Below are 16,587 nucleotides of genomic sequence, written 5' to 3'. Positions count from 1 at the left end.
TTTATAATACGTTAAATTCTTTCTAAAGTTATATGGTTTATCTCTAACGTATTTAGAAGTATCACAATGAACAAAGTTAATGTTTCCAAGTGTAAAATAGTAAGATAATGAAGCACTGGCAATAATGGTCCTTAACCTTTGGAACAAATTTTCTGAACTCCTGTTACAAATTGAAACTCATTTATATTTTTTCTTCAACTGTTAACACTGCAAAGTTGCAAGGTATGATTTTTTTCTTTTTGAAGAATACATTTTTTTGCATTTCTAGAATTTGCCAAGTGCAAAGTGTTAAAATACAAGCCTGATATGGTGTGTTACTTTATGTTAATTTTTCAGGTAAGAACAGGTCTGTTTTGTAAAGTTGCCAGCTGTTGCAGTGTAATTCATATAATCTGAACATTGATGTAGTTTGTTTAAGGAATGACATCATAAAGTTAAAATTGAAAAAAAAAAGTTTACTGTATTCAGTGACATGTTTTACATATATTTAAGAACATAAATAAGAGTCAAACCTTTCTTAATTTCAAAAACAAATCAAATTTATAAAAAGTATAGGTATGCACACTAACCCAACTGGTTTTATTTCCAGTTTCATCCTAAGAAGTAGTAGGTTTTCATAGTTCATGGATATTCAATATCGATACAACCACTAAATTCTGCATGTTTCTAAAAACATTTTCATATCAAAATGTATATACGTTCCTATATAACTGTAAATAATGTTGCTCTTAAGCTTTTTACACATTTCATGTCAAAATATTGATACAATTGAAGATTATTTTGTTTTTTGACACATATAGTTGTATTGAATTGCATTACATTATACATTGCATCTTGGAAAATATAGAAGAATGAGTATAAGGTATCATAATCTACTAGAAGTTTAGGCCCTGCTCACACTTGGAACCAAAATTCATCTTGTGTGATGTGATCACAAGTAGACTCACAGTGAGGTACCAAAAAGCCACAACACTCCTCTTCTCCAGTTGTATGGCTGAGAGAAAATGCCTATTTTTAGGTATGCTAGCAGCATGGTTCTAGGGATGGCAATCAGTCTGTCATGCTAACATGCTAAACTGAAGGTGAATATGGTCAACATTATACCATTCGCATGTTAGCATTGTCATTAGCAGACTCTTGTTTTTTGTTTGTTAGCATCTAGTTTCCTGACAACACAAAGCAGAAATAGTCACTTGAGATGCAATTTGATGCCATGTGTGAGCTGCAGTCCATCTCAACTGGATCTACAAACAATCTGAGTATAGAGAGATACAGTTCTGAACAGGGACTCAAAAGTAACTATTTGAAAAGCATTGAGCTGTAGCAAATTCAGTTTATATTGTTCCTTGTGACATAAACATGTTTTTTTGCAATTCGGCCATAGTCCAGGTTAGATGTGATATACACAAAAACTTGTTATTAATTCTTATGACACTTTTTTTGAGTAGACCTATATATGTATATTCAGGTACAAAAAAATAAAATATCAAAACATCTTACATCTTACAAAACAATGCAATACTCATACCATATCGTGTGCTTCAACATTTAGTTTTGTCTTCTCCAAATATTGCCTAATTCACAAACTGACATAAGAAGCATTGAGTGATTTGAATCGATCTTTTCATAGTCCATTGTTGCTGGATATTTGGTCCATGCAAGTTGACACAAAGCCGTATGTGATCATTGTCCAAAGGCAAACTATTTTTTCACAATGATGTTGCAGGCAACAGGGCCTCTAAAGGTAAACCCCAAGTAGAACGTGATGTTTTCATTGCTATGAGGCACTGAAGGTACATGAAGAGGCAGGATACTGAACTTTTTTTTCTTAGGGCCCTGAAGGTACACCACTCCATCTTCAGTCCATCCAGAAACGCATTTCAGCATCTGGGCAATCTCAGGCTTTTTCCATGCCTCACCACTTAACCATTTCATGCGTTTCTCAGAGACTGAGAACACCTTAATGATTTTTTCAAACTTTCTCTTGTGGACAAATTTATCCAATCCATTTCCACTGCCCAGAAAAAAATGGGTGTAAAGCCTTCTCTTCCGCTGCGGAATGTCCTTCATTTTGGTCCAGTAGTCTTTTTCCAGGTGTTCAACAGCTGATTGCACAATTTCATATTTGGTTTCTTTCTCATGGTCTGTGTCACGATCCTCTGGCCAAAATAGCAATGTAAGCAAGAACAGGGCACTTGGTAAACATTTCCTTTTATCAGTTGGGAACTGATGACACAGTGCCTGTAGATCTTTCAGAGGAGCTACTTTTGAAGACTGAGGTGACAGGGAGTTCAGAGTAATGTGGGCCACTATGTAGTTGGCAATATCCCTTTGACCAAATCTGGCCTTTATTGGATTCCTGGGGTAGAGAGAAAGGATGCTCTCTAGAAGACGCACTGCATCCTTCTGCTCAGTCAGCTTTGAGAGGATGGATGTGATGTTGCCTCCACCAAGATGACAAATGATCATGCGTTTTTGAAAAGGAGTTAAATTGGCTGGGATCAACTGCCCGTGTTGTAGCAGTGCAGCTTCACTGAAGTACTTCCCATACTCTGAAGATTTTTTTGCCAACCATTTCAGTGGATGGCTTATCTTCTCCTCAGGCCTTTCAGGGGTTTCTTCTTCATCTGCACTAATGTCTGTTTGGAAGTAACTGAGGTCTTCCTCAATCCATTCCAAGGCATCTTGCATTGTCTTGTGAAGTTTTTTCAAACGGCCATGAAATGGTTGCCAGGATTCTTCAACTTCCTCAGGAATGTAATCTGTTAACAAGTACTTCATACACTCTGAATGGCCATTGCCTCTGTTTGCAAACACTTGTAATGAAGAGATCAGTTTGAGCAGGCTGCACCCAACCTCAACCTCAGAAAAAAACCCTGAACTGTTAACGTTTTCCATATCTGCCTCAGCTGCTTTCTCACATTCTTGAAAACACTCCAGGGCTTTCAGTGCAGTCTCCACAGCATCTGCTGTATTTTGGGCTGTCTTTGGTACATTGTCATTGTCAATAGCTTTGCATTTAGCTTGGAACCACTTTCTGTACACTTGTCCTTTTGTGTCTAGTATGTATGAGTTGTTGGGCAGCTGTTTAGCAGCTGTCTCTGCCCAGTGTTTTGCCTCTTCGAACTTCTCATAAGAATAATGAAGACGAGCAAGTTGCTGTGCAAAGAACGGATCTTCATGAAAACGCTGGAAAGCTTCTGTGAGTAGCTCAATTGCTTTCCCTGGGCTTTTCTCGTTTTCGCAAACGTGCTCAATCAGAGGAGAGAAAAAACTATCATATTCGTCCCCTTTGCTTATTCTGGTTCGCCTAATGAAAAGTGCTCTCAAAAATGACAGATATTCGTCCCTTCCAAATCTGTGCTCGAAAAGCACAGTCTCACAGAGTAAATTCTTTGCCAAACTGCTTTGGGTCTGTTGGTTACTCAGAAGTTGTTGGAGAATTTCCTTTGCAACGAGTGGGTGGATGATTCTGATTGACTCAATGTGTGTCATCTCATCTCTAAGGTGCAAGAAGAGTAGTTTAGCCTGATCACCGAGTAATCTCTCAAACTCATACTGCCGAAACCTTTCCAAGTGAATGGTTAAGGCAAGCAAAGCTTCACAATGTGATTGAGAGATGAAAGAGTTTTGAACATAAGTGTTCAGCAGTGCTACATAGTGAATGAGGCGAGTGACAGCAGATTTATGGTCAATGTTTTTGAGCAAATTTGTCACAAAATGTTGAACGTAATCCTCACTGAATCCTTCACTCATCAAAACAAATGTCAGGATGAACTGAGGCTCATATCGTTTCTCAAGCACCTGTCGTTTTCCAGCAAACTTTCTTTTCTCTTGATCAGACAGTTTGTGAGTGACGGACACATTCTGTAATGGAGACTTCTTGCATCTTTTCTCTGGATCATGGGATTGTCTGCAGCTCAGCAAAATGAAACATAGTGTTCCATACTGGATTCTCTTGACGTTGATGGCAACCTCTAGTTCATTCCTGAGATCATCTAGATATTCTTTGTCAGAGTCTTCAATGAGGAGCAGCACAGGAAGACACTTCTGTGGATCTTTTTCTTCATATTCTCTAAGTTCAACGGCATGTTGCGCAACAACAGCAACTGAGTATGAAGGCTTCGCAACCGCACACCTTAAATCTTTCCTGTTGTTCCACAGCACTTGTCTTGCCACAGTGCTTCCACCACTTCCTGGATGGTGGTAGATGTTTATACTATTGACCGGAGTCTGATCTGCATTCCATTTCAAAGCATCATGGAGAAGTTGGGAAACCTCTCCATAAGCATCTCTTTCAATTACCTCTCCAACATATTTTTGCTCAGCAAGCCAGAAATTCAACCAGGTCACTCTCCCCCCACGGTAGAACTGGTGTTCAATGTTTTCTTTCTCCTCATTGATGAAGTCTTCGCTTGTTTCATCACAATGATCAACAGTCAGAATCTCCAGAGAATACATCTGTTCCTCTTTAAGTGTCTCAAGAAGACAAGTCCCTTTCACAAAGACTGGCAGGTGTTTTTTTGCACATGCTTTTACAGGTTGTACTTGCTGCAGAGTTGCATTAATGTGACTCATTTTCATCCCAACAACACTGGAATTATTCACGGTCTCTGGTCCACATGAACCCTCTGCAAAGCTTTGCCATTTCTGAAAGTTATTCTCTGATTCACAGATGCAGATGATGTCTTCATGGCCTTCCATGTCTGTGAAAAACTCATAAAAGGTGTGCAAGAGTGGTTTCTCAACTGGTGATGTGAGAAGGAAAATGACCTGGAATGTCCCTTTTGGCAAGATTTGTTTACAGATCAAAGACACAGATTCCCTCAGGAGAGTCATTTTTGTTTTGATCCAAGTCATTTCATCACATGGAGTTTCATTTCCTTGGAAGTCAGTACGGCCATTACAAAAGATCCAGCTAGTTTGTTCAAACAGATGCAAGTTGCTTGTGAATTCTTTAATGCTTGTGTCACTGGATATCCTATAGCTCTGCAAAAAATGAATGTTTGCTGCATGATGCTGAAGGTATCTACTGCAAAGACCTGATATCTTTGAGTCTGGGTCAAAGTCAAACACACAGAAGATGTTCATGTTAAGCAGCCAGTCAATGTTGCAAAGGTCATCAGGTTTGAATTTGTTTGTGACGAGTATGAACCATTTCTCCTTTTCGATGAATTTCTTTCCACTAGTCATTAGCATTGTGAGTTTTCTTCCAAGGTCTTGGCAGATCCCTGGAGCACTGAGAAACTGACATTTCTCTGCTTCTTCTCTTTGAGTATCTCGATCTTTGACCCGCTGGTAAAAATCACCTAGGTCTTTGTCGCTCACTGGCTCTGTTTTTGAACCCACTCTCCGCAAAGTCATTTCTTTCTCAAACTCTACTTTGTTGGTTGTCTCTTTGAAGTTTGGCAAACGAACTGCATACACTTTGCCCTTAACAATATTTACTGAGGGCACGATGTCAACCTCTACCACATACTTCTTTTCTGTACCGTCTTGATCCATCACCTCAATGAACCTTGGTGGCCGCACACACTGGCGTACATGCTCTTTGTCAGAAGAGAAACTCTTCTCAATGTAGTCCAAAGCATCTACATAGATGTCTTTCTCTTTTACAGGGATACCAACTATCTCACCGTGCACATATCCTGCATCTTCCTTGCTGTCCATCACACCAAAGTGTATTGTGCCATTTGATCTGATATTCATACAGCCAGTCGCAAATTTAAGAACCTCTTTGGCAAATTTAGCTTGGAGTCTTGTGCGATCCAAGGTAGCAGCTACAGCAAAAGACTTAAATTCATGGCATGGAGATGTCAGATTAAAAGCCCCTGATTCAGGCTGCAGGACCCTGTTCTTTACATATAGAAAGTCAATGCCTTCTTGATCGAATGGTCGTGGTTTGCAGTCTTCCTTTGAGGTCAGCACACATTGTTCTTTAGCCGTTTGTCTCTCCTCTGAGACATCTTGATCTTTTTCAGGAATCTGTGTTGTGGGACCTTCACTTGTTGTAGGTAGACACTGAACTAATGTCTGCTTGATGTTTTTCTGCTCCACCTCAGTTTTTTTGCTGCCGGTGGGCTTTTTCTTCTCCTGAGACTTTTGCTGGGAATCAAGGAGCTCGTCTCTCTTTTGAATAATCAAATGAGCAGGCCCTGATTTCATGCAAATCTTTGTCTTCAAAAAGTTCTCATTCAGTGCAAGAAGGACATTTCCATCTACACCTGCTTCATGGAGTTTCTCTATATACTGCGCCTTTAATCCAATAGATCTTAGCCAGGTGCTCACTTGAGATTCAGTCCAATTCTTGGGTGACTGCTGAAGTTCATCAGCTGTATATTGAGAAAAAAAAAAAACAATGAGTTTGATTATAAACTCATTGTCACAGAAGCACAATAGTTCTCTTCACACTCTTCAAGCATATTTGCTGTTTGGAAATTTAGAGAAGTTTGGTAGTGGCACATACTTTAATTATGGAATATATTCCAAAATATCTATTTTGTCAGCAATGTGTTAATCTGTGTTTAAATACTGTGCAACTTTCTTAACCTGTCTGTGACTATAATATTAGGGCACTTTTTCTGAAAGCAGCTGCCTGCTGCTGGAAATACGGTTAATGAGAATGAATCAAAACAGTAAAGTTGTGGTTTGTAAAACCAAAACAATGAGCTGAAAGACACTAAAATGCGCCATAGAGCTACAGGGAAATGCAGAATTGAGTGATTAATCTCTGTGAGTTTGTAACCACAAACACCTTTCACATTACACGTAGTTATTCGGCTCATATTTTTTGTTTGTTTGTTTTTAAATGTCTTTAAATTCTATCAATGAGTTTGTATTCACTGTAAATATAAAATGGTTACTTTTGCAGCCTCAAAGGGAGGTCAAATGTTTTCATTTTTAAAAAAGGATAAAGGGCGGCTGTGGCTCAGGAGGTAAAGCGGGTCGTCCACTAATCAGATTGGTGGTTCGATTCCCGGCTCCTCCTGTCCCCATGTCAATGTGTCCTTGGGCAAGATACTTAACCCCTAATTGCTCTTGATGGCTGTGCCATCAGTGTGAGAATGTGTGTGAATGATTAGATTTCCTCTAATGGGCAGATTAGGACCTTGCATAGTAGCCCCTGTACCCATTCAGCGTATGAATGTGTGTCAATGGGTAAATGTGATTTGTAGTGTAAAAAGCGCTTTGAGTGGTCGGAAGACTAGAAAGGCGCTATACAAGTACAGTCCATTTACCATTTAAGTATTTTCATATGTGGATATATCTGTGTTATCAAGGGCTCGTCACACCTACATAGGTGTTTCCAATTACTCTGGCTGATTAGACCTTTAGTTAGGTATAAAATGGATGGAGCTATGCAGGGATGTCACCAAGCTGTATAAAAATCATAAGAAGGTAAGTTGTCCCACCCTGACGAGTTCACAACTGTGTGGGTAGACTAGATATAAGATAAGACTTTTTTTCCCCGATGGAAATTTGCCTTTGACACACAATGCTGCTGCTGTACAGTACCAAATAATTCAACATGACTACACATCATATGTCTCATAAATACAGTGATTAAAAAGTACAATAAATTACTCAGGATAAAAACAAAAAATCAAAAATACAGAATTTTGAGATCCTCAAAATAAAAAAAGGTAAAACACTGAAGAAGCTAATCTACTGCACTGGCCCCTGACATCATTTATTATACATTCCCACATTCACCATACAGAACAGTACACAAACATCATCGTCATCACCATCATCATCAACAACAACAACAACAATCAACTCTTGCTACTGTTGGCAATGTGCATTAGCTTTAACAGAAGATGGTAAACTGATTATTGTTTTTTGCTACACTGCACTAAATGCTGAGCTGTGGGTCATCATAATATTGCACACATCAAATCTCATATAGAAGACCAAATTATAATATGCCTTTATTATACAGGGTTAGTAGAGCCAAAACTGTTGTGCACAAAGGAGTATTTGAGGTATTTCAACTTTGAAAGTGGACAAAAAAACCATAAGATAAATTTCACAGCACACAGCTCAATCTACCACAACATCTTGTAAGTAATCAAAATAAGGATAACTCATAAAAAACAACTTGTCAGGTCACTCACCCATGATTTTCTTTCTCCTTTTGTCACATAATCAACTTCAGGGTTTACTTATTATCACCTTCCTCCTGCAAAGGAAAGCATTATACAGTTAACATCTGGCACAGTGGTTCCAGTTTCCTGATCTGGGGTCCGAACCCCCACAGGGGTCCCAAGATGAACCTGAGAGGACACTGGATCAGGATAAGAAAGAAAAAGTATTTCTGTCTCTAATTTTGACCCTTTAGCTGTGAAATATGGTTTACTTTACATTGTTCAAAAATCATTCTTGTTTTAAGTGCTTACAACTCATGTCCACAGCACTGCCATGAGCTGTGATAAGGATTCACAAGTAGGTACTTCATTTTAAGCGATACCAGTTTTGTGAGGCCGATATTGCTATCAATGTTTGATAGTTAAAAAAATAAACTGCAATATATTTTTGTTTTACATACATACACAAAAATTTTTGGTAAGGATATCTTTGGCATGTCTGTACTTCAAATTTCTTGTTACTTATCGGCAGACATACATATGCCAATAGTGATAAAATGTCAGCTGATTTATCACCAGGCTGACAAATCGGCTGACATTACCATGCCAGTCCACCAGGGGATTATGTGTACAAGTGATCTGTGTAACAAGTCCTCACTACTGCTTGTAAACACGACTAGTTAAGTCTTTGGATTTGTCCAAATCTTCCTGGCACCAGTGCAGCAAAGGTAAAAAGTTAGTCTTGAGCCTTGATATGTATTACTCAGCCTTTCTCTGTGTTCCTGTGTCAATTTGTGTTAACGTGTGTTTTGTGTGTGTGTGTGTGTGTGTGTGCGTGCGTGCGTGTATGTGTGTATGTTGAGCTGAGCTGAGCAAAGTTTATTGAAATAAATAAATAAATTGAATTAATTAATTAATTGGGAAAGAAAATAAGGAAATTACTTTTGAGAGCTTGTAGTTCAAACAAGACAAATTGGACAAAATTCAAAACATCATACACACATAGTAGCCATATAAGGTACATCCAATTATTATAGTTATGTTGTAAATACTAAGATTTAGTTTTAGGATCAAGGTTTGAATTTGACTTAGGTTTTAGGTTGGAGTATGTGATGGTTAAGGTTAAGGGGCTTCAATCAAGTAGGCTTTGACAGTTAGTAGATAAGACAATGTGCGTATGTGTATTCTACCAAATATATCGTAACAAGCATTGAATTATAGGGTTATTAGCAGTTTAGAGAAAGTATTTCCTAAAGACCAGTGAAAGCTTCAAAACTCATATATGACTAAAAGTAAATATTCATGTATTTGAGATAAAACTCACTTGTTTTATTTGATGTGTGTCCAAATTGTGATTTCTATTCTATCACATCAGACCATTTTCCCCTCTTTCTGTTCTCATCTACTTTGGCCTGCCTGATGTTGTTGCACATTACCATAGCAAAAACCAATACATTGAAAAAAAGGCGATCATTCTTCTTACCTTGAATACTGAGGGAGAACACTGTCCTTTTCTCATGCAGATTTTTAAAATATCCTGAAGTCACATTTTTTTCTTAGGTCTACATGTTGTTACCGACTAAACCTTCAGGACTGCTGCTACTGCACACAATGTGTCAGCTAACTGGGCTGCATGACACTGTAAGCTTCATTCAAGAGTAAGGTCCATTCAGGTGAAAAGGAAAAAGGCTGGGATTAGCCTACCTATTTGACCTTTAGAGTGCCATTTATCACAACATTATATAACTATGGTGAGTCACACCCCTGTATCAACTAGGAGGTGCCTGTTTACCAGATACAGTGTATGAACAGTGCAGCCAAAGCAGGTCATAAAAGTTTGAATGATACATACAAAAGAATCTTTAAAGAACTTGTTTTGGACACCGTTCTGTCACATTGTAAACTCTTGAAAACACCCTTTAAACTTTATCAATATAGCAACACTAATAATTAATAATATTGTGCCAGCTGTGGGTCATGTACACACAATCTTCTTTACACATATTGTACATCAGTGGAGGCTGGTCCATAGAGGCAGACGAGGTTGATCCTCCTCTATTTTTTGAGAGGCAGAGGAGTGGGGGACAGAGGAGGACAGGTGCCTGCTGACCTCCGCAGGCCAGGATCTCTTACATTGGACTCAATGTATTTCTTTTTTTTTCATGCTAATCTGTGATTGGCCATGACATGTAAAATGACGCTCCGGGGGGGGGGGGGGGGGGGCTGTCCTCCCTTACCAATCAACAACCAGAATGCAATATTGATATCGAGTTGGTCCAATGACAGGTTCCAGATTTCATCTTCAATTTTCTCCACTGTAAAGCAGAGTAGCAGCAGTAGATAGCTCCTTGTGTTAGCCAATGCAAGAGTTAGCTTGTTGTAGCAGCCTGAAGGACTCTTTATACATCCATGGAAGGACTGTTAAGGGCTGTTGTTAAGCTAGCGGGAGAAATTATCTGGTCTGTGCAGTGCAGCAGCTGCAGGACGCTGCCATGGAGGCTAGAGAGAGAAGCAACCGGAGAAACAACCAGTAGAGTTAGTTTGTTTGTCATTGTTGCTAATGATATCAGACTAGTTAAGGGGGGGGGGGGGGTTGTAGCAGCCTGAAGGACTCTTTATACATCCATGGAAGGACTGTTGAGGACTGTTGTTAAGCTAGCGGGAGAAATTATCTGGTCTGTGCAGTGCAGCAGCTGCAGGACGCTGCCATGGAGGCTAGAGAGAGAAGCAACCGGAGAAACAACCAGTAGAGTTAGCTTGTTTGTCATTGTTGCTAATGATATCAGACTAGTTAAGCAGCAGCCACAAAGTTCTCTTAACTAACAAACAAGATGACCAACAGCTACCAATGGACGTTATGACATGAATACTTCACCTCCATGAAAGAAAGAAGACGTCAGATAACGTGAGTCAGATAGGCTACAGCTTCTCTCTCTCTCTGTCTCTTTGGTCTAATTTCATCTCTCATGGTTAAATGTCTCTGTGTGGCTTTTTTGTGTTTTTTATCTCCTTAACAAGAATGCAGCAGAGATCATATAATGTGTTGTGGGTAACGTTAGTTTGCTTGTTGAAGTTACAGTGAGGTGTCTGGACTCACTCATTCATTCGTTTTTAATTGAGTGGTTGTTCAGTCACCTGTTGATGTTGTATGATTAGTGTGCAGGAGGTCTGGCTGCTTGCTTCTGACAGTTTCTTTAGTTCGTTTTAAGCTGAGCCGTATATTGAGTAATAAGCTTAAAGTAGCTAGAATAACAAGTGTTAACTAGTGGAGTAACTGATTGTGGTTGATCCGTGATCCGTATGGATCGCCCCCCCCCCCTCAGTTTGGCAGGCATAGGAACTGTGGATTAATTGCAAAATTTAATATCTCATTTAAGACAAAGTAAACAAACTGCTGTAAGTACAAGTCATGGACAGACAGCGTGTTGCTAACGGGGATTTTGAAGAGCAACGATCAAACCAGCATCTAACGGGTCCGATGTGACATTTGAGTTATGTTTACCAGCTAATTAGTTATCTAGCTGCTAACTGACGTTAGCAGTGAATGTTTGTTATCATCAAGTTTTGATGATGTGGACAGAGGCTGTTTCATTCACTGTTTAAAAGAGGAAGGTTTTATTTTGTATATCGTACATATAGATAAGGGTGTGTAAGTCATGTATTTGATACATGCATTAATACTTTCTGATGTGAACCTACACTTTTAGATCTGTGAATGTTTTTAGTGTTCAATCTTTCTAGTATTCAGCACTGATCTGAACCTGTATCACATTATAAGCTTTATGCTACTTTATATATTTCTATTTCTAAGAAAATACATAGGAAACACGTGTAAATCATGTGATATGTTGTCTGTTTTTGATGAGAACATACATTTGTTGTCACAATAGAACAGTACTATAAATTTGAATTTCACTTTGTTAGTAAAATGACACATTTGATCCACTCCATGGCTAAAATGGGCACTTCTTTGTTTAGAGACATTATGTATATGCCAAGTGTCTTTAAAGAAGTAGCCTTTTCACCACTCAGGGGTTTTTGTTTTTGAAAGCAAATTGTTTTATTGGCATATAAAATTGCCCCCCACCCCTCGGATTTCATCAGGTGGGACAATGATATAGTTTGATGCGGTTTGTTGTAAGATTCCATGTTGGTTTTCCTCCTGTCCTCCCCAATTTTTTGAGTCACCAGCCGCCACTGTTGTACATACATTCACATACCAACTGACAGAGATGGTTAAATAATATTAATAAAGATTAAAGACTGTGTGTGACCACACAGCTGATTGGTCTTTAGTAGATTTAGAGTCTAAACTTCATCTATGGTCTTCTCATTAGCGTAAGTAGTCTTGCTTTTAATTTGACAAGTTTACATAATTGATTTCTAATTGACATTGTGGGTGAATGTGATGTGCTGTTTGTGTAGCTTTGTATTTTGTATTTTGTATGATGTGTTCTGTGTGTTTTTTGCTTTCTTTGTTTGTTGTTGTGCTGTTGTATGTTTTGATTGTGGGGGACTGCAGATGCATATTAGCTCTGAGCTAACTCCAGTGCAGTGCATCTTTAATGTTTAAAAACTGCACACTGTCCCAATCAATAAATCAAATCAAATATACATACACAGAGATGTGTAAACACTAGGTATTTTTCACATTATACCCATTTCCTGAGATGATATTCCATTTTATTCAAGAGTGTAAAACCACACTGCTCTAGCCAAGACTCAGGCTTCAAAGTACAAGCCACATTAAAAACAAAAAAAACAAAACAGCAGACATGGAGTGTTAGCAATAATTTGGAGTCATGATTCTGGCCACCTTGTTAGGTGTGGTCTGGTCTACACCAGCTTCTGAAGGAAATAACTAGCTCTTAAGCTACTAAATGCTCCACTATGTTCACTGGTTAGTCGCTGACTTTGTCTGTTTGGTGATGGGCCAAACTGTGTGATTATTCTCTGTGAGTTTATAAACACAAGCAACACCTTTCAAGTTACTCATAGTAAACTAGCTCATATTTTTTGTTTGTTTGTTTTTAAATTATTTTTATTAATCAATTTTATTTTTATGTGGGTATATGTGTGATGTTAAGGGCTTGGCACTCCAACACAGATTCCAATTTCCAATTATTTGATTAGACCTGATGATGTATATTAGCTTAAACAGATGATGGTAAATTGATTATTGTTGTTTGCTAAACTGCCCTAAATGCTGAGCTGTGTTTCGTCATTATATTGCACACATCCAGTCTCATATAGAGCACCAAGTTATAATATGCCTTTATTATAGTGTTGGTATAGTATATATAACTTTGAAAGTGGACAAAAAAATAAGATAATTTTCACTGCACATGTCTCTACCTACCACAACATCTTGTAAGTAATCAAAGTAAGGACATCTCATAAAAAACAACTTGTCAGGTCACTCACCCATGATTTTCTTTCTCCTTTTGTCACATAATCAACTTCAGGGTGTACCTATTGTCACCTTGTCTCTGCAAAAGAAAACATTATACAGTTACATTTAGTCTATTATCACCTAGCACAATGGTTCCCATTTCCCAACCTGGGGGTCGGAAGCCCCAAAAGGGTCCCAAAATAAATCTCAGAGGTCACCAGATCAGGATAAGAAAGAAAAAATATTTGTTGCTGTTATACAGGATTATACTGTCTCTAATTTTGACCCTTTTTTGCCTGCCCTGCTCTGCCCTGCTCAGCCCCCTGCACCTGCCCCAGCCTCAGGTTCGGCTGCCAGCCTCTGCCCCCACTTACCACAAAAGACTCTGCTGCTCCTTTTTTCCCCTGAACATCAGGTTGTAATAAAACCAATAATCCGATTCCAATTCCTTGCCTCTGTCTCTGTTCTACACCCTGGGGTTCTCTGTACAAGCCCATAAGACTTTTGGTGTAAAATACAGTTTATTTTCCCCTATTTAAAAATCATTCTTGTTTTAAGTGCGAGGTCTCTCAGGGATACTTTTTTTTTTTTTTTTAAGTTTCATTTAATTTTTGTTATGTTCATATTTTGATTTCATTAAGTGGTTAATAGTTAGGGTCCAAATGTTCTTTCTTCTATAACTACATGGTAACAAGAGGGAGCGGGCTGGATTACTCAATTCACACTGTTCCCCAGTCCTTACTCTGTAGGTACAGGCTAGTTACCCTATAAGTACATGGTAACGACAGGGAGCGGGCTGTATTATGTTAGAAACTTAGCTGTTTGATTCTGTTACCTTTCATGTCACAACATGCAACGTGTCATTAACAACACACTGGACCAACATTTTGAACAGACAATGAGAAAACATTATTGAACATGATTAAATAGAATATGTTTCATTTATAACTTCTTAACTATATAAACTATTATACAATATAAATATTATATATAAATTGTACTATATAAAACTTAACAAAAACTATATATAACATTATATATAAAACTTAAACAACAAAATAACTCTTAACTAATCTATCTTAACTAATCTATCAAAATGTAGTTATAAAATGATTCATTTTAGTTAAAAAAAAAAAAAACTAAAATTAATGCTCAGCTTAATAAAGTTTAATAAACTCATTTGAGTAAAAGTAAATATTCATGCATTTGAGATTAAAACTCGTTTTTTCGACGCGCGTCCAAATTGTGATATCATATCAGACCATTTCCCCCTCTTTTTATTCTCACTGGCCTCATTTACCGACTGTCGCTGCACATTAGCAAAAGCCAAAATAGAAAATCGACAAGAAAGGCGATCATTCTTCTTACCTTAAATACTGAGTCATTTTCTCCTGTGGATTTTTAAAATAGCATGCAGTCTAGAAGTAGTTGCCGCCTAAACATGTAGGACTTCTGCTACTGCACAGGACGTGCTAGCCGACTGGGCTGCATGACTCTCACTGCGTCTGCTCAGATCCTCTAGTTTCGTTTCTGAGAAAATGCGCCCCACGATCCTCATGGATCCACGCATGATACAAGACCTGGGTGCTTGCACGAATCACAGAGATGAATTTACACTCAAGAGTCTGTAAATCAGTTTTTATAAATGAATAAGCGTCAATAAGTTCAAGATTGTGCAAAATAGCACGACGCGCTCGTTTAAATATTTCTGATAATAATACTGAATTAAAAACCGCTGCCCTCAAAAGAAGAGGCAGCGAAATGTCTCTCCACTGAAACTGCTAAAAATATAACTGTATAGTGAAAGTTTTCATAGGCTACTAAAGCAGCAGTATCTTAAAATCGTACTTATATGCTTGCATAATGTATTTGTATAAATGTACACATAGCCCATATAATTATTGGCTATTGATGAAGAAAACTACATTAATAGTGCATAATGCTGCATTATGCCACAAACCACACTGTTCTATCCAAGACTCAGACTTAAAAGTACGAGTTACATCATTAAAAAAAAAAAAAAAGCACAAATGGTATAAATCAGACATCACTGGATACCATAACACACTGTAGAGAGAAATAATCTCACATAATTATAAAGTTGTTAAAAAGCAGCACTGATATTTTCTTTTTTAGAGCTACATACTTTGCAAACACACAGTAATGTTATCTGCATTAAGTATGATGAGCATCCACCACATATATGATGTCCTTGTATTTAGTCAACTTTCACAAAAACCAAGAATTGTGAATTCTGTGAATCTTTGTTACTGGTGGTGCCCTGACAGACTATGAGACTGAATATAAAGGTAAAGAGGTAGAGCTTTTGTTTATTGAATGAAAGCCCTTTTTGTGTAGATGCATCAATAGTTTTCAGAGATTTTAGGTGAAAAAAAGTTTATCTGGGTTGAAGAGTGCTTATAGATTTGTTGAAGTGAGTCATTCTTTTGTTAGTTAACATTTATGTGTAAGATGCACAGCTGCTAAGTTGCAAGCTGTCCTACAAGCATACAGTAAGGAGCAAAAAAAGCCAAATGGTGACATCTGAGTCTATTGCTCTAAATTACAGAAACCTGTTGTTTGTGTTCATATTGCATTGTAACTTCCCAGTCATCCAATTTTGAGTTTCTTATAATATCCCTGGCACGGTTGTGGTGGTAGAAGGGTACAGTGTAAACCAAACTTTTCATTTCCCAAAAACTTCCTGTAGCTTCTTCTGAGGGATCTCAAAGTGCTTTCATTTCAGATGAGATGTGTAATCCCTCCACTTCTCCATTAGATCAAAGTTATGTCACCACATCCCCAAACCTCTCTGTCCTGAATGCACAGAAATAAGACTGGTATTGATCTCCTCCTCTGATGGTAAGCAAACATATTTCCCATCATGTTTGAGTGTTTCTTTAATTGTTACTTTCTGGCTAAATTGCATTGTAGGTGGTTTATATCCTGATCTGTGAGTCTGGTTTTAGATACACTATAACTCTGTAAAGGTCCTTTTTGTCAGTGGCCTGATTGTGCTTAACAATGCTCCAAAACATTTAATTAACAGACACATACTGTTGCTACAGTTAACATTGGTTGGAGCACCTGACCTAACACAGACTGGAG

The 16,587-nt window shown here is 38.1% G+C and overlaps 1 protein-coding gene across 1 annotated transcript; it reads right to left on the bottom strand.

Annotated features, from left to right (window-relative positions):
• Nucleotides 1–521: 521 nt before the first annotated feature.
• Nucleotides 522–6,266, bottom strand: LOC137168296 (sterile alpha motif domain-containing protein 9-like). Its single transcript, XM_067570822.1, has one exon. It carries the CDS (start codon nucleotides 6,163–6,165, stop codon nucleotides 1,702–1,704), a length of 4,464 nt encoding a protein of 1,487 aa, XP_067426923.1. The 5' UTR covers nucleotides 6,166–6,266; the 3' UTR covers nucleotides 522–1,701.
• Between the last annotated feature and the right edge of the window lie 10,321 nt (nucleotides 6,267–16,587).

Source organism: Thunnus thynnus, chromosome 17 (genome assembly GCF_963924715.1).
Source record: "Thunnus thynnus chromosome 17, fThuThy2.1, whole genome shotgun sequence".
In the NCBI taxonomy this organism is placed as follows: Eukaryota; Metazoa; Chordata; class Actinopteri; order Scombriformes; family Scombridae; genus Thunnus; species Thunnus thynnus.
This window is presented reverse-complemented; position numbering and strand designations above follow the sequence as displayed.